Here is a 17,922-nt window from a genome sequence, read left to right on the forward strand (position 1 = left end):
TTGTTCCAAACCTAATCAAACTAATCTTACATCATAGTGCTTAAATACTTATTTGGCAATTCAGTTTAAATTTTCTCTTAAATTAATTATGGAATGTAATTATGACATTCTAACATCAACTTCAAAACTTAAGGAGATTCTTTTTTTATCATTTTGACAAGTTTTTAAGAGTGTGAAGGAAAGGTAGAACCAAAAATGATGGCATTTGATTTATCAACAGAAGCATTTTGTTACCTCCATTCCTTAATAAAAGAAAAATCAAAAATGATGGCATCTGATTTATCAACACAAGCATTGAAGCATTTTGTTACCTCCATTCCTTAATAAAAGAAAAATGAACATTAGCATGGTTTGGGATTTCCATGCCACTCGCAGTGTGATAGTCATTCTCTGCATTTCCATCAAAGGTGCCACAGAGTCCCACTGTATGTCTGTAATCTGAACTGGGTGCCCTAAGTGTTAGGCTCATTCCCCATTCACTCACATCAGCACGAACGAAAGTTCCAGAAGAAAACAAAACCTAAAAAGAGATCCAAGATAGCCTCATGAGAAACTTGATTTTTCACTTTACGTAATCTGTAAGCAATTATTTACCACTTACTGTTACTTTTCTTCCTAGGTAGGATTCAGTGATTCTGACATTGCTTCCTGTTGTGTCTCTGTTTATTACAGATAAGTGTGGCTGTGATTCATGGAGCTGACCACTGCACATGTCAAATGCAATTATATCACTTCCTTCCTTAGCAACAAAGCCACAGTTGCAGGATGCTGGGTAGTGAAGACTTCCACAGTCCCACTGGCGAACATGAACTTCAAAATCCCGAGATGTACTCTTATAGAGAACAAATGTTCCAGTTTTAAAATTGTCATAGACTCTGGAATCAAAAGTATAGCATGTGATATCACTTTGGTTGTGAAATAACTGTATCACTACATGTCAGCAACTCTATTTTCAAGCAGATTTCTAATATTTGGTGAACATTGATACTGAAACTCATTTTCTCAAGTCAGAAAAAGCACTACAGCTCACAGAGCAAAACAAAGCTTTATCCTGAGCAAACGCCATCATATCTTCCTCTGAGCAGCTCTAAATTAAAAAAAAAATCTTATTTTTACAGCAGAAAAGAAGGATCTTGAGTGGAATATATGAAGACAATGGCTGTGAATGTAAACATAAGCATAAAGCTACTGCTATTCTTTGATTCTAACAGTGCATATGGAGGGTACTTCTCAACCTTTGTGTGTCTACAATGGTACACCTACGCAGCAAGAGCAATAAGATGCATAGCAGTGTGCATGTGGGGGCAGCTGCTGAAAACCGCACAAGTACCCTTGACAAAATGATTTAGAAAGTCACATTTTTTTAAAAAGCTCTGCTTTATTAAGATGTAGATGGGGAGTGCTTATTCCCAATGATCATTTAAGATGAAAACCATAAATAGCAACTTGCTTTTTTTCCTTAGGGTTAGCCATCTGTCCCCTGAAGCAAGGTTAAAATAGCCAATTTAATGATTCAGCAGCAAGAAAAAAAATTAGAAAAAAAAACCCCAAACTTTTGCTGTAAGTTTAATAGCCTTTTGGCTATAAATGGCATTTGACAGTTGATTGTAGACTGTCAATTTGCTTTGTGTATAATGGGGCAGCAGACAAACTGCAGATGGCCGCACAACTGGGACTGCATAGGATTGTCCATAATTCAGTAGGTAATTTGTTTCCTCAGTTTGTAAAATAAAGTAGCAACATAATTTATCCTTAAAAAGAAAGTTCTTTCTCTGCAGCATCATGCTTGCAGACATCACATTGCAGTAAAACACTGCTTCATGAGAAAGCTTGATCACAATGTATCCATGCTTGCAATGCCCAGTTAAGACATCCCTAAAACTTCCACTGTAGGAGAAACTACAAGATCAGGATAAACCCATTGACTTTATTAGTAGTAGTCAAAGTTCTTTTAGAGAACCAATCACAACTTTTATTTCCCCTTATGTTATCATGTGTGGGCTGAACATCCTTTTTTGGAGGCAACATATCCTCGTCTTCTCACCCTTCTGTTTGAAATGTGCTTCTGCTGAACAAAGAATATAAAACTCCCAGGTGTGGAGCCTGTGTTTGTTCAGACATCCTTTGTGAATCAGAACTATCTTGTAAGAAAGAAGCACAACAAAACCAGCTGTGGCTATGCAAGCTGTTTTCACTTCAAAATCCTTTTTGGCCAGTGATGTGCAAGTGACAGCAATCAATAAGTGTCTTTCAATGCCACTAATAAACACAGCAAAATGCTACCCAGACAGCAGACAGCTTCTAGTAATTTGATCCTACAAGGATTCAGATACTGACACACAGAAATAGGGAAAGTATGCCTTTATTTGGAAATATCTTTGCATTAGAAGTTTTGTTTACTCAATCATTTTATCATGGTTCATATTTAATATATGAACATTTCTATTTTTTTGCAGCCAACAGACTCCACAGCTACCACTCCTCTTATCCATTTGCTTCATTCTCTCGCTACAACTCCAGAACTTGCTTTTAGAAATGCAAATATTACAAACCTCATCATGGCTGGCAAGCTTTTACCACATAAAGCACATTAATCCTTATTGTCAAAAAGAATTGTAAAACAGACAGTGCAATTGCAGAAAACTACAGCTTACTTGTATCACCAGCACAGATTTAGAATAAATATAGAGATAATTAAAGAAATAGAACACACTCCTCAAAACCCACCCAGAAAAGCTCCCAACACACTTAAAATTAAGAGCAGCAAGCCAGTAATTACCTTCCATCAAAAGTAATTATATGAGGGTCAGTAAATGAGTAACAGTAGGCAGTGGGTAGATCCTTAACTGTAATCTTCAAAACAAAGAAAAACAAATTTAAAACACATCAGGTTAGGAAATAAATGCACTCAGCTATGTTATTTATCTTACGGTAGTAGTTTACATTCTAATAAGTATATTATACTTTTAATCAATCTTAGTAGTTACTTCAATATTAAAATATAAGACAAAAAAATTCAAATGAAAACACAGAATTTCAAGAAAAAACAAAGCAATTATAATCAACCACTTAGATATCTTGGTGTGAATCATTAAGTCACAACTGAAATAAAAGCTTCACTAACACCAGCTACACTTCTGAACAGTTTACAGATCTTAACACAAAGATTTTCAACCTGTGTGCTTTCTGGAACATAGCCATTCCACAGGAAATTTTCACTGGATATAGGTTCAACTGCAATTCTGGTAATCCTGTCTCCATCCTGCATGAAGTCTGTCACAGCACTGAAATAAATTACAGCTTGACTACAGATTCCATCATTGCAGGATTTCTGGAGAAGATCCACATGACAAGAAGAAAGAGCCAAGTTTAGACCTAACTGCTCTTTACCTGTTTTAAAGAAAATACATCATTAGTGAGTTCCTTCTCTAAACAAGACACATTCTCCATACTACTGTTAATATAGATACTAACTTATTTACACACACTTTCATAAATTAAAATAATTATGCATTTTTCTTGGGTTTGGTTTGGTCATGCAAAAAACCTCCTCTCTACCTCTTCATATACACACCCAAGACAATGTTTTTGCATTCCCCAGTTTGACAGACAAATGGAAATCATTATAGGCTGGATAACATGAAAAAAAATGTTGTCTGCATAGGCAAGGCTTCTCCTGGTTCACAGGATTTGTGCTTGAGAAAATATTAAAGAAAATTACTATAAGAGTAAAAAATTATGACTTTGTGACTGTATATATAACACTTGCAATGCAACAGGTAAACAAAATTACTTGAATTATAAACTTCACAAGTATTACAGTATTATGTCTATTCAAGTTAAAGAATGTGGCTCTGATATCAGTGTCTGCCAAAACACCTGCAAACTTCAAAAAGTAATTCTTTCCTATTTTCAGCAGCATCATACAGACTCTGAATGCTTTAACATTTTAGAAACTATTTTACAGTGTAACAACTTCTCTGAAGAAATAAACCAGCACAGTATTTATAAAAATATACAAAAATGTAATTAAATATACAAAATGTAACAAAATCAGGGTAATACTTACCTGCATCAACACTGTTTAATGTTAGTGAGATTTTGCAGTCACTTTTTAGCTGGCTAAATTCAGGACAAGGAATAGGAATGCTACTTTCTATTGTCAGTCTGTATTCCTTCCCATCTTCTGATATATCATATGCTTCTGGATGTATCTAGCACAGAAGAAATTGTGCTTAAAATGCAATCTTTGTGAGCAAACTGCAGCACTGCTTCCTAATAAGCTAGGAGCGCTTATTTATATAGGCTGAGGAGCAGCAGCATATTGAGGAGAAGATGCAGACACAGCAGACACAGCCTTGAAGAGGTGGGTAAAGGGGCAAGGATAAGGAAAAGGCAAGAAAAAGGGTTAGCTAGAGGAGGGAGCTAGCAAACCACATCTTCACCACAAAAATGAATAACCCTTGGAAGCTAAGATACAAACAGCTTTGTGTACTGTGTGGGAGGAAGGAAGTGGGAAGCTACCTACAGGTAACAATCCAGGATAATTTCGAAGCACCATATTCCTCCTGGGATTCCTCTCTGCAAGCTTACAATATTGATCACCGAAAATGTACAATCAAAAACTCAATTACAGATCAGTAGCAGGGGCCTACAGCTCAGCTTGGTAGGATGGGTGAGGTGGTCCTGAATGCAGCCTCACAGGGAAACAAAGAGAGCACATTGCCTCCTTGCAGAGTACACTGCAGAACTACGCTTCCATTAGAGAAATCTGGGCCCTGATCCTACCGGAACAGGCTCAGGCTACGTCAGCAGGACTATACCCAATATATAATTAATGACATGCAGTCTGTCTTTCCAGGACTGGGGTGCCATTCTTGGCCAGCAAATGGGTCCCTATAGCTCTATCCACAGCAGGAACTACACAGCAGTAGCCTCCCAGCTACCCCGCTCCAAGCCCAGACCAGGCTGGCTCAGGCTGTGCCCCCAGACTTTATGAGCACAGCACCAGTCAGCTCCAGTGCTGGAAACCAAGGCCTGCACTGTGTGTGTGAGGTGTCAATTCAGCCTTCCTGCACCTTGAGTACATGGGGAGCACACAAACCACTGTGATTCTCTTGCTTTTGGACAAATTTATGTCCACCTCAGCTGACAACAAGCTCTATTAATTTACAGTTTATACATTTTAAGTGCCTTCTAGTCAGAGGACTGACTGCTGTAGCAATACTCAAAAAATCCTACCACATTATGTTTTTACAAAGTTACCTTAATTCCAGCAAAAAATTCCTTGCTCTCAACTGAAGAGCTTTGTATATCTGGCTTCTCCATGAAAAAAGAAGAACTGCTACAGTACACCTGTAGGGTAAAACCAGAATAAAAGAATATATTTGTGGTATGAAGTAGTCACATGAAGAAAGATCTCAGCCACCATGGTCAGTTCAATGCTTCATCATGGCCAGTCTTCTGGTTATACCACAAGGTAGCAGTTGCCAGTGGTAACAGGTAAATACAAATAAAGAAGAAAAACAGATACAAACTGAGCATCCTAGGACCTTTTCCTGGCATATTCTACCAGTGGTGCAGAGACTTCTTCAACTAAAAGCTACATACAAATCATATTTAATTAATACTTTAAAAATCTTTTCTGGAGCATTTCTACAACCAATGATATCTATGAAAATGCATTTTACACTTGATTACATGCTATTTACTACTTTTTTTTTTTCTATTTCATAGCTTTTGCCTTTTAATTTTGTTTAGTGACCATTAGATCTTAGATTTTGTTTTTCCTGATATTAGAGACCTGGATAATCTTCTTCAAGATGAGGAATTCAGTGTAACTTCCCTCCACTGAACCAGTTTCATGCTACTAGACACCGTGGTTTTGCTTTGGTTTGGTGTTTGTTTTGGCATTTGTTTTTATTTTGCTGTATCCATTTTGAGATGTGTTGACCACACATGCAGAATTTCTGATCCTGAAAAAAAAGTGATTCAGAGCAGCAGGAGGTAGCTTATAACTGTGCCTTTCCTTTTGACTGTCACCAAGCCAACACTGTCAGGCAAGTCTTCATAAAGTCCCCAAATTATTTTTGGGGAATAAAAATTGCTATTCATGTCCATAAGCCATCCAGGCAGCCTGGCTTTGGCTTGAACATACATATGCATACTACTCATGTGTTTTGCTTTTTTTATTTTCTCCAGGAAAAATTAACCTGTATTTTGGTATGTATAGGTAAAACACGTATTGATTTTCCAATGCTTAGGCTTCTCAAAGTTACCATGAGACCCTAAGTCTTCATTCTGCTACAATGGAAGGTAAGGCATCACACTGCTTTTGATGACAGAGATTAAAACATAAATCCTAGACACAAACCCACATCCAGAGAAAAATATACATCTATTGAATCAATAACACAGCTTTTCACAACCTCTGGCTCTTACAGCCTCTCACTGAGATGAAGTTGTATCCAAAAATCCTCTTCATTTACATTATTTTAATAAAAATTTTCCTGGAGGGACACTGCACTGTATTGAGACAATCAGTCTCAAAACCTCAGAGGCAGCAGTAGTTATATTTCTGTGATATTTACATGTTCATATGGGCAGTTGGTGTAAATAAGTAGAGGCAGCAGGCTTCTGCCAAGAAAAATTACACAGGAAGGTGCTGGACCTCCCTCTGAAAACTGTTAGTGCCTACTGAGCCCTATTTACAAATATACAAAGAAACCATAATAATGTTTTAACATACTCTGTCTCCAAGTCTGACATTTATCCCATCAAGTTCTAGAAGTGAGAAGGTATGAACTGCTGTTTCATGTGTAAGTTCTTCTTTGACACCTTCAGGAGAAAGTCTTGACCAAGTTACAATGAATCCAAGAGAGCTGTTTGCAAAAGGAATGCCAAAGGTACACCTCAGGTAGATGCTGCCTTTGATAATCTCTGCTACAACTTCAGGAACGGATGGAAGTGGTGGTGACACAGATGGAGATGATGTAGGAGCCAGGTTACCTAGTCAAACAGAAGCGTGGTCTGTGCTTTTTATTCTGCACAAAATCAGTATTGGATACAATGACACTGACATATTTTTTGCCAGATAATACACTAGTAATATTTACCCTTTTTATATGTGGAAATGCTACATAATTTCTTAAGAGAATCAAAATAAAATGCGTATCTCCCTGATTATAATTATTAAATGGAGCAAAAACTCTTTATGAGCTTTTGATTACATTCTAGACAACAGGAAGGTGCTAAAGAGGGGAAAAAACCAATCCAAATAAACATAAACCAAAAACATAAACAACAGAATAAAATGTGATTAATTATTTTACCAGGCAGGAGCCAGCAACATGCAAGGGAATGTGCCTTACAGAAGAATAATTTCACTATTTATACAGAAAGTGGGGAAAAGAAAAAGAAAAAAGGAAAAAGAAAAAGGCTATTTAGAAAGGAATAGAAAAAGCAACAATATTATTTGTAGATTCCTCTTATATTTTACTTCTGAGGAATCATTCAGCATCATTACAGTTACTTTTTGACATTTTGATACCTATTAAAAATATTCTGAGAAAGAAATTTGTAATACAAGTTTGTCTGAAATTACCTCCATACTGCTCATTTTGCTACAAACCAAGCAATACTGTTGATAACATGAACATGTTTTTATTCAAGTCAGAATATCACTAAGCGCTGACATTATTGGGTCACAGATGCACAGAAAACCTGGAAAATCAAAACAAAATACTCACTGCTACAGATGCCTTCAATTTCCATTCCCTCAGGATCACAGGTCTGTGGCCTTGCATCTGAAACAACTATAAAGGGTTTTTACATTTTATATTCACACACAAACAGAATATAGATTATAGACCAAATGTCACAAAACACCAATTAAAGTGCAAAAATTCAGAATAGAAGCAATCTTGTAATCTGATCCATGTACAGATGTGACAGCAGAGAGCACAATGTCTTGTGTTGGAAATCATCAGAAGGAAGGGTACAGAACATTCTACCAACTCTACAACCTTTACTGCTGATGTGCTCAGCCAATACTTACACACATTGCTAGTGAATAAAAATGAATTATACTATTCTCTTAAATATATATTTTGCCTCTCCAAATTCCGATCTGAACATTTATGCTTTAACTGTAACCCTGGACAGTGAAATTCAGTGCAGACCTGCTTTGCAAAAAAATCACCTTTCCTATAGAAGCCTAAGAAAAATCGTTTGTTAACTTCTATTGTTTTGTATTTTGAATGCTACAGAAAAAATAAGTGGAACTTGACTTAAACATGAAAATGCCATTTAGTCACTCTACCCAAACTACATCAGAAGGGCACCAGCAACACTGGAAATCCCATTCACCAAAAAGAATGAAAAGCAGACTTTTGCTGTTCTACACTTCAATGGTATAATGTTTGAACTCCTTAGCACGTAGAGAACAGATAGAAAATTTGCATCAGGTATTTACAGCTGTCAAGTGTTAAAGAAAAAACACTGGCCACATAGTAACCTATATACAAAAAGCAGTACAAGAGTACAATGTACTTCACATGACAACATCATCTTAAATTTGTGCATTTAAACTCAAAATGTGTTTCAGATTTACAGTGTTCAGTAGAGGCAAGTAAGAGTTATACTTTTTGCCTGCTTTGTTTTGAGGTAGTAAAAATTTACTAGCTTGCTGTCTAGCCGTGGTTTTGCATCTTCTTTCCTCACCATGTACCAGGATCCAGAGTAAGTGCAAGTCCTATTGTGCAAGAGTTCTTCATTGTTTCAGGCACATGCTTGCTGAACCCTTGGAGAATGTCTTGAAAATTGGATCTAAAGGTATAATGATGGGCCAACAAGGCACCAGAAAGCCCACTGATAGATTTGCTACTATGCTTTTGAAAGTAGGGTAATAGAACATGACTCCAAACAATACAGCATATGATGCACAAAAATACTGCTAGTATTTTCATAATGGTGTGTTATATGAGCTAATAAGAATTTCTTACTACACAAATTTGTCACTGTTTCACAGTATTTATAACTCAAAGGATTTAACCCTGGCTTGCTTATCTGAAAAATCTGTCATGAATAATGAAATGCTGAAGTTTTGAGCTGCCAACACCAACATACTTTTGCAGCACAAGACAGTAGGAGACATTGCAAAGGGTCTCCTTTCTCATAGAACTAGTAAAATGTGTATCAGTAGAGCATTTCTGTGAATTTTCTTCTAGCAACAACATGTATACACTCCAGAAAGATTATAAGAATTACAAGAAAAATATTCCTAATAGTGCTAAATAATAATTGATATAAACACAGTTTGCTCAAGTTCTTAAGGCAAAATTTATTCTGATACAAAATTCTACACATGTTCAGTAATGGCTATTTGGACAGTCTGAGTGCCATGAATTATACTGAATTTAGGTACACTGAATTTTGACTTCTAGATGTGTCTTATAACCCTACCTCATTATATGGAAAATTTCAATTCTTAAGTTTCTGGTCTTTGAAAATTAGTCAAATGCTACATGTAAGTTAAAGAGGGGTGAAGTGAACCCATCTCACCATTTCAGATCATTTCTCCTATCATATCAGTATTAAAAGCAAGGACTGCAAGAAATTTTAGCATAACTATTTCCTGACATTTCCACTCCACCAAGTTTCAGACATATACAGATCAGAAAAACACTTACTCATAAACACAGACACTTAGCTGAGTTAGAGCATGCATTTTCTCACCTTCTGCACAATACCCCATGCACCCTTGGGTGGGCTGCAGAAAGTAAACAAAGAAATCCCCGCAGTTCCTCACCCTGACGGGGATTCGGAAAAGACAGCAGTCTTTTGAAGTGCTGAAGAAAAACTGCCATGTAGCACAAGCTGTTAACTGCTTGATCTCACCAGGTCGAGGCATGGATTCTGACCCCCTCAGAGACAGCCAGACAGGGGCTTGAGTCCCACAGTGATTCATCTTCAGCACCAGAGAAAAACATCAGGAAATGGTTAATGCCACATCAAACTGTTACTGTGCTTTCATGAGAGGTACATATGTAATTAATTTCTCACATGAGTTTTTTAGCAAATTCAGCCAGATTGATGAGGGATTGATGACTTTCCTCCTCAAGGCTGAATACAAATGCGCACAAAAGAGACTTAAGTCCTTTACTGAACCTAGTGAATTTGTATTTGGTTCTAAAGACAGGCTATAATTTAGTGCCTGAAGAACTTAACTGGAAGCCACGCCTGAGTGTTTTGCTCAGAAAAGCTCACAGTTGTGCTATGGCTCAGTGAGCTACTTTGCACCATTAACCTACTGTCAGTGACTGTGTGGCTGCTATCAGAGCACAGCGAATGCAGGGTAGAGCAGAGGTACACTGAGTATCAACTAAAGGTGTTAAAGCTGTCACCTTTTATGTGCCCTTTGCCATCAACTGAAGGCTCAACTAACCTCCTGGAGTTCTAAGAGATGTGGGCAGCTGACGCATTAGTATGTTTGAACTGTTTTGCATTCATTTAAGAGCACTTAATTGATGGGATTTTAACTTATTTTTTTAAGAGATTGCAACAAGGAAATTTCAATTCATTAGAAAAATCAAGGCTACGATATTCTAACGACATTTTTAAGTTTTTAAAGGAAGGAAATGTTTTAAAAAGGGAAGCTAAAAAGATGTATCTCCTTAGTATATAACAGAGCTCCAAAATAAAGCTACAAATAAGCTCTGAAATAAAGAACTAGTCATCTGAAGAATTAAATATTTCAAGCAACTCTTGAGTCTTTGGAGGCTTGCAGATGACAAGGCAACTAATATTCAATTAGCTCTGTTAGTTCAAGTCACTTTAGCAGTAATCTCTTTTCTGTGACATGATGACTTTAAAAGCTCCACAATTACTGGGCCCATGTGGTTTCAAGTCTTTATACTGCTCTCACATGGCCTTCCTGACACACTGACCATCACACAGTTCCAGCTTTACAACATGATAGCCCTGCTATGCTGCTACTGAGAAAATTTCTTTAGCACCGAGTGGAAATTACAGTTTTTGAGTGCTCTAAAAGAGATTTAATTTACCATCCTCTGCTATTGCCCATTCAGTGTAAAATTTTCAATGCCTAGGACTTAATTTTTCAGTTAACACATTTTAATATATTCAAGTATTTAGAGATGATAGAAACTTTGTATTGTTCCACATCAGTCCCCATAATCATACTCTGTTTTATACCTACCCTACTGAAAAATTCTTCACCAAAATATCTATTTCTCAGAATGAAATTATTTGTAACAATACCTCCACGCACTTGGTTGGCATCTCAGCAGGCTTATCAAAAATCATGAAGCGATACCATCCTGGAGTCAGGGAATGGTCACAGATTAAATCCTGAATAGCTGATTGCTGGAGGTGGGAAGAATCAAAACCCACGCTTCGGTAAGGGCTCTGCAGGATCTGATGTCCACCAGGAGAACATTCTAGAACTGTGGAGCAACAGCATTTCAAGTATCAAGACGGAATGCCTAACTAAAATATTTTAGAAAATATATTAAGCATTTTAAAAGGAAAATGTTGCAATATTATGAGAAACTGATTTTATGAAAGAATATATTGAAGTCTTAGTCTGAAATTTAACATAATTCATTATGTCACAACTTTCCTTCTTTTAGTGGACAACAAATGCAGTAATAACCACATAGGCATTTACCCTGGATGCAAAACCAGTGGGAAGGAATATGTTTATACATTCTACCTGGATTTTGATTTTCTAGTTTGACTGATATTTATGAAACCTGAATACAAACAAGGAGTCAGATGCATGAGAATATAAAACTTACCTCAGGAGGAGTAAGGTTTATCCAAAGGTCTTTTCATAATAGATTACTATTTTACAGAACTCCTCTGCATGAAATTAATAATTCCCTCAAATGGATGAGAGATAGCTGGATAGTTGCATGCAGTTTGCAGGTATACGTGCAGAATATAACAAAAGTGTGTTAAAATGGGTAGATACTTGATACACATTTTAAGTCAATTTGCATGAATGACACACTAATTATAATAAAGAAACACAACTACCAAACTTATTTTTTGACATCTAAGTGACCTTGTGGCCTCGAAAAATCTCTAAAATTTTCTGATAGAATGAAGGATCAGAATCTGAAGAAGTCTTTATCACAGTTGTTTTTGTTTGGTTGGTTGGTTTTGGGGGTTTTTTGGTTTTTTTTTTGGGTTTTTTTGTTTTGTTTTTTTTTTTAATACAAACTCATTTAGAAATAAAGCAGAATTTCTGAGTCTGATCTGGCAGGTGAGTTGACTTCTGTAGAAGACAGTGACAACAAAAGTTCTAGCTAATGGCATATTTACATACAACATACTGAATAGTCATTCTTGTTCAGGAATGTGCTTGGGAAGTGAAAGAATGGAAAAATAAAGCAAGGGAATGTTTATGTGCAAGTGAGATTAAAAGTATACCTATCTATTTACCTTGCTTTTAAAAATGGATACCAACTGATGCTAACTGTGAACAGAAATTTGGGTTATACTGAATGATACAGTGAATCTTAATTTTTGCCTTCATTATGCTACTACTGAATTTAAAGATGCAGCTGTAAGCAAAGCTGTCTAATGTTACATTTTGAATATGAATGCTCTGATCTCCAGCTTTTGGTCCCAAGTATGTCTGTATTTGTTGCATATTTTGCGTGGTATAATTGTGTCACTGATTAGAAACACTTTGGTTTATTAATATAAGATAGTTTACTATCTTCCACATTTTTAATGTCATTCTAGATAACCACAATTATAAAACACTTTCAAAATCAGGTAATTCCCCACCTTTAAACGGAGAAGATGCCTTCGTGAAGGAATACACTTTATCTGTCTCAGCAAGCACAGTATGAGAATTCTACTCTTTCAAAGACTAAAGATTTAATCTGATACAGCTTTAGGCTACCCAGGCAGGTAACAATAGCTTTATCTTCTATCCTCTAAGGGCAGCTGGAAGTCACTGTGATTGACTGTGCCACCACTGTGTTTCTGAGTTTCTTGTAGTAGCCTGTGGGCTATTCGTGTCTGCACAATTTGACCTTACAGGGAACTTACCCTTCACTGGAATTTAGAGAAAAGCCCTTGAAGAATCACAGGTCAGTCATGTGTGTTATTGAAATGTTTTCCGAGCAAGCTAAAGCACAAGCAGTTTACGAACCATGATGAAAGTTTCTTCCTGTCCTCTATTTTTTACTGGAATTCTCCCTTTCATACAGCACCCTCATTAGTTTTCTTTCCTGTAACTGAATCACTCCTGAAACAATTAATATCTGTTACCTTCTCCATTAATATATCAGGCTAGACATGAGACAAGTCTTTATTTTCTTTTCCTCCACAGTTTAATTAGATCATCATTTGATAGATCTTTAAAACAGCTGACTGTAGTCACTTGTAATAGGGTTATAAATCCTACTAAAGATCAAATTATAAGTTTCTTATTATTATGCATGTCACTTTAAAAGGCCATCCAGCTCTTTATGAATCCAGTGTATCCTTTTCTCCTTCCTAGAAGTACACTAATATTTCTATAGTTATTGTTTGGAAATCTTATGTTGTGTAACACTGGTTGATTTTTTTTTTTTTTTCTTTCTCATTTTGAAAAACAACTAAAAATAACTGTCATCGTCAATAACACAAATAAAAATAACTTTTCTGTGCATCTGAATGTAACTGAAGTGCTGTCTAACTTCAGCAACTGCAAAAACAAATAAATTATCATATTTATGGACAGACGCACAAAAAATTAATGTTGTGTTGTCTGCAAAAATGTTATCCCTGCAGACCTGATCTGCTCCAACCAGAAGCATTTAAGAGGGAGGTGGCTACATTTTCCACTGAAATAAAGATTTCCTTATTCAGGATGCCTTAAATAAAAACAGATTTTAATATAAGCATTCTTTCAAATATTATTCTAGAATGATGAATACCGACTTTGCTGAAATGCTCCAGAAAAGTTTTGCCTCTTCCTAACACCCAGCAGTTTTCAAGAATCATAGAGTAGCTTGGGCTGGGAGGGACTTTAAAGATCATATAGTTCTAACTTCCATGACACAAGCAGGGACAGCTTTCACTAGACCAGGTTGCTCAGAGCTCCATTCAAGCTGACCTTGAACATTTACATGGATGGTGCAGACACAGCTTCTCTAGGCAACCTGTTCCAGTGCCTCACCATCCTCACAGTAAAGAATGTTTTTCTAATATCTAATTTAAACCTACTCTCTTTCAGTTTGAAATCACTGCCACTTGCCCTGTCACTACAGGCCCTTGTAAATAATGTTTCTCCATCTTTCTTGTAGGCTTCCTGATGATTCAAATCTGACAAAATTACAAGGATCTGAAAACAGGTTCTGATAGCTTTGAAGTGCTAAGGAAGGTTACCTACAGGGCAGGCTTACCCACCAGCTCTATCGAGGATGTGAGGAACATTAAATTAGGGGAAGATTTCTGTGCTACTGGTGGTTTGACTTCATCCACAATCACAAAAAATCCTAACATGTTCTGACACAAAACAGAAAACTCATGTAAGTTTCAACAAAATTTAGCATTTACTGATGATTGTTTCTTGACAAAAACCTTTCCATATACATGGGAATATTATTTGTAGTTATTTTTATGAACCTTTAAATGCATTAGTGATTTAATAACTTTCATTTTAAATATTTGCTATAGGATAGTGAAATTCCAAGTACAAAATACACAAATGAATACTTGAGAAATAAGACCACAATATCCAGTCTCCTTTGTAGACTGTGTATCTGTGTTTTCGCTTAGACTAGAGGACAAAAGGTTATCAATAGGTTATTAGGAGAGACTTGTTTCTAGAAAGTTGTAACTCTCCCATTCTGTTTGGTGGTCCAGATACTAAACACTGTCTGCTGAAAAAAAGCAGACAATCCTGGGAAAATATGCAGCTAATTCCGTAGCATTTGAGTTTACTTTATTTTATCATATTCTGTGCTTCTTTCCACGAACACCTTATATATATATACTGCTCATGGCTCTCTACCTTTCTTCAGCTTGTCTCTCCTCACAGCAGGAAGAAGTTGATTCCATATTTGCTTTTTCCTGACTGTCTTCAGGATTAGTGCAATGAGCTTCGCTGTGATCCACTCCAGACTTCCTTGGTCCTGATAGATACTGAGAAATGTGAACCTAAACTGCAACATCTTAAACACATGGATAGCCTTGTGCTAGAGGATGAGCCTTTTGGGAGAAATACAGATGAAATCTCTGCAAACACGTTGAGGTTTCTACCATGGCTGCTGTAAACTGAGTCACATAATACCTCTGAACACCTTAACCGAAATCAAAGAGGTTTCTGAAGTCGACACAGGAGCTCATTTGCCACAAAGAGATATGAAGTGACTCCTGATGACTATCTCTGAGGCACTGGGGTGGAAAACGAGTTCCACAAAGGAAGGGCTTTTCAACTTCCTGTTCACATCCCTATTCCATCCATGTGCAAAGAGGGGTCAATGATTTTCCACCTGTCCAGAATGTTTCCAACCCAACGGAACAGTAAGGAACTGAGGACTGCTGGGTACAAACTAGAGTAGAGAAGGAAAAAGGAGCCACAGCAGAGTACAGACAGGCAAGGGCAGAGTGGCAGCAGTGGCAATCTAGTCCCTCAGGTATAAATAACTTACAAGTGTATATGTCCTGCTGCCCAAAGGTTGGGGTCTGGCAAACAACCACTGATAACTAACAGTGTCTTTAGTAAGTGCCCACTGTGAGCATGAGTGTGCTTTTTATTGCATCTACTGACTGCAAAGGATGCAGCATACCAACATCCCAAGGCAGAAATTAGAACTAGGACTGAATTTAACAAAAGAATTTGTGGATCTAAACTCTTCCAAAATATTAAAATAGAAAAAAGTTCACTTTTTGGAAGAAGTTATCCTGGAACAACTTTTTAGAGTAATACTTTTAAAGGAGAACATAAAAATTACTGTAACTGCCTAAAAAATACCATTTTCTTTGATGAGACCTATAAAAGAACATGAGCAAAAATGTTGTAGCAATGACCCATGGAACAGGAACATGGTGACTCCTATGCATGGACCAATGAAGAAAATCGAATCAACATGCACATATTAATATATCTTTACAAATAACCTCGTCAGACTGGGTGTTGAAACACTTTTCAGCCACTTCTGTTCACACCACACGAGGTGCTTTGCAAAGGTAGCAAATAATCGCATAACTTTTATGAAAGTGTAAAATACATGTTTATAGAACGCTTTCTAGTAGTTCTCATTGCAATACATTATTGTATCTACACTTGATGTAGACTTTCTATCCGAAATTTGAAGCCATTCAGACACGGGCTTAGCAGAGGTCCCAGGTAAGGATGTGCCAAGGCACTGCCTGCGCTCCAACACAGGCGAGAGGGCGGGAGACCCAGCACCCTCGCTCTCGGAGTTGCCCTCGGCAGGATTTCCCCACAGGTGCGCTGTGACAAGGGCAGCTCCTCCTTCGCCAGGTACAGAGTTGAGGCTGTTCCAGTGACACCTGCGGCACGCAGCCCCGGCGCCGAGCGGTGCGCGGGCCCGGCGAAGCCCGGCGCTGTCCCCGCCGCAGCAGCCGCCCCTCCGGCCCGTTCACCTGCCCTTCACAGTGCCCGGGGTCCCTTACCTCTCCGGCGGGCCCCGGCCGCCGCCAGCCAGCCCAGCACGGCCACGCCGAGCCAGAGGCGCGGGGCTGCGGGCGCGGCCCCCGGCATGGCCCCGCCGCTCCGCTCCGCTCCGCTCCCAGCCGCGCGCGCTCCCGGCCCGCCGGCAGCTCCCGGTGCCTGTGGCAGCTCCCGGTGCCTGCGGCCGCTCCCCGCGCCCACCCCGCTCCTCCGCGCAGCCCCTCCCTCAGGGACCTCGGCCCGCCCCCTGCCCGGCCCGGCCCGGCCCCGCTGAGGGGGTGTCCGTGCCCGGTCCCGGCCCTGGGGCTGCCGCAGGCGGGGGTCTGTACCCGGGCCGCTCTGGCATCCCCTGCCCCAGGCTCCCTCGAGGGCCTGCGCTGCAAGAAAACGAACGAAACAGTCCTTGGTTCTTGTCGGGGGCCTGTGAAGATGCTTGTCCATATCCCAAAGAGATCCAAACAGACCCAAAGCAGGTCGGCATTGTCAGCAATGCCCTATTGCCCTACAACCCAGAGCTGTATTTATTTTCTGATGTACAGTAAAATGCTGAAGAAGAGACGGTTTCAAATTGGTCCTTTGATAGACCACCAAGAGTGTTTTATATTTCCTTAACCTTCATTGAATCTTCATTACAATTAATGCAGACTGAATTTAGCAAATATTTAACAGTTCCAAGAGCCCAAGCTTCAAGATTTACTAAGAGATGCTCCTCTCCAGAGGCGTCTGTCAGAGGACAAAGAGCAGAACAAATCTCAGCATTTAAGTTTTGTCAGTGCTGGTATTTTCCACTGTAGGGCTGAGGTTGTGCAGTCATCGAACTACTTTGCACACACCAAGCAGCAGAGCAGTCCACAGAAATGTTTCACAATCTCTGTAGCCTATGTAGGCCTGCTGACACTAAAACACACCTTACTGCCATCCACTGAACATCTGCCAGGCTACAATGGTCAGCAAAGACTGCTTCCAGGGGTACTGACCTGGATGGCTCTTGGCAGAGCAGCTTTCCCTGCAGGAAGAGGTAACAGGGCTTGGAGTCAAGGCAGAGGCAGAGCAGCATTGCTGGGGTAACCTCAGTCATCTTTTGTTCACATACTCTGAGCTTCTTCATTGCAAGAAACAGGTCAGCTCTATGACGGCAGTGAGTTTTTTTTAAGGAATCACTGGAATTCTCACAGTCTGAGAATTGAATCAGACAGGTGTCTTGGATTCCTGTCTGAGGAAGATAATTTTGTCCTAAAAATTCAGGGAAATTTTAACAA

The 17,922-nt window shown here is 38.6% G+C and overlaps 1 protein-coding gene across 1 annotated transcript in view; it reads right to left on the bottom strand.

The window, feature by feature from the left end:
* Positions 1 to 16,753, bottom strand: part of VWDE (von Willebrand factor D and EGF domains) — a 35,936-nt gene extending 19,183 nt beyond the window's left edge. The window contains exons 1-11 of the mRNA XM_041466562.1: positions 16,666 to 16,753; positions 11,281 to 11,465; positions 9,736 to 9,967; positions 7,749 to 7,814; positions 6,749 to 7,008; positions 5,266 to 5,355; positions 4,070 to 4,214; positions 3,176 to 3,390; positions 2,780 to 2,853; positions 602 to 875; positions 312 to 520 (exon numbers count right to left, since the gene is read on the bottom strand). Of these exons, the coding sequence (XP_041322496.1) occupies positions 312 to 520; positions 602 to 875; positions 2,780 to 2,853; positions 3,176 to 3,390; positions 4,070 to 4,214; positions 5,266 to 5,355; positions 6,749 to 7,008; positions 7,749 to 7,814; positions 9,736 to 9,967; positions 11,281 to 11,465; positions 16,666 to 16,753 (1,838 nt within the window). The remainder of the gene's footprint in view (positions 1 to 311; positions 521 to 601; positions 876 to 2,779; positions 2,854 to 3,175; positions 3,391 to 4,069; positions 4,215 to 5,265; positions 5,356 to 6,748; positions 7,009 to 7,748; positions 7,815 to 9,735; positions 9,968 to 11,280; positions 11,466 to 16,665) is intronic.
* Between the last annotated feature and the right edge of the window lie 1,169 nt (positions 16,754 to 17,922).

The sequence above is a fragment of the Pyrgilauda ruficollis genome, unplaced genomic scaffold (genome assembly GCF_017590135.1).
Source record: "Pyrgilauda ruficollis isolate IOZ18807 unplaced genomic scaffold, ASM1759013v1 scaffold2, whole genome shotgun sequence".
Classification (NCBI taxonomy): domain Eukaryota; kingdom Metazoa; phylum Chordata; class Aves; order Passeriformes; family Passeridae; genus Pyrgilauda; species Pyrgilauda ruficollis.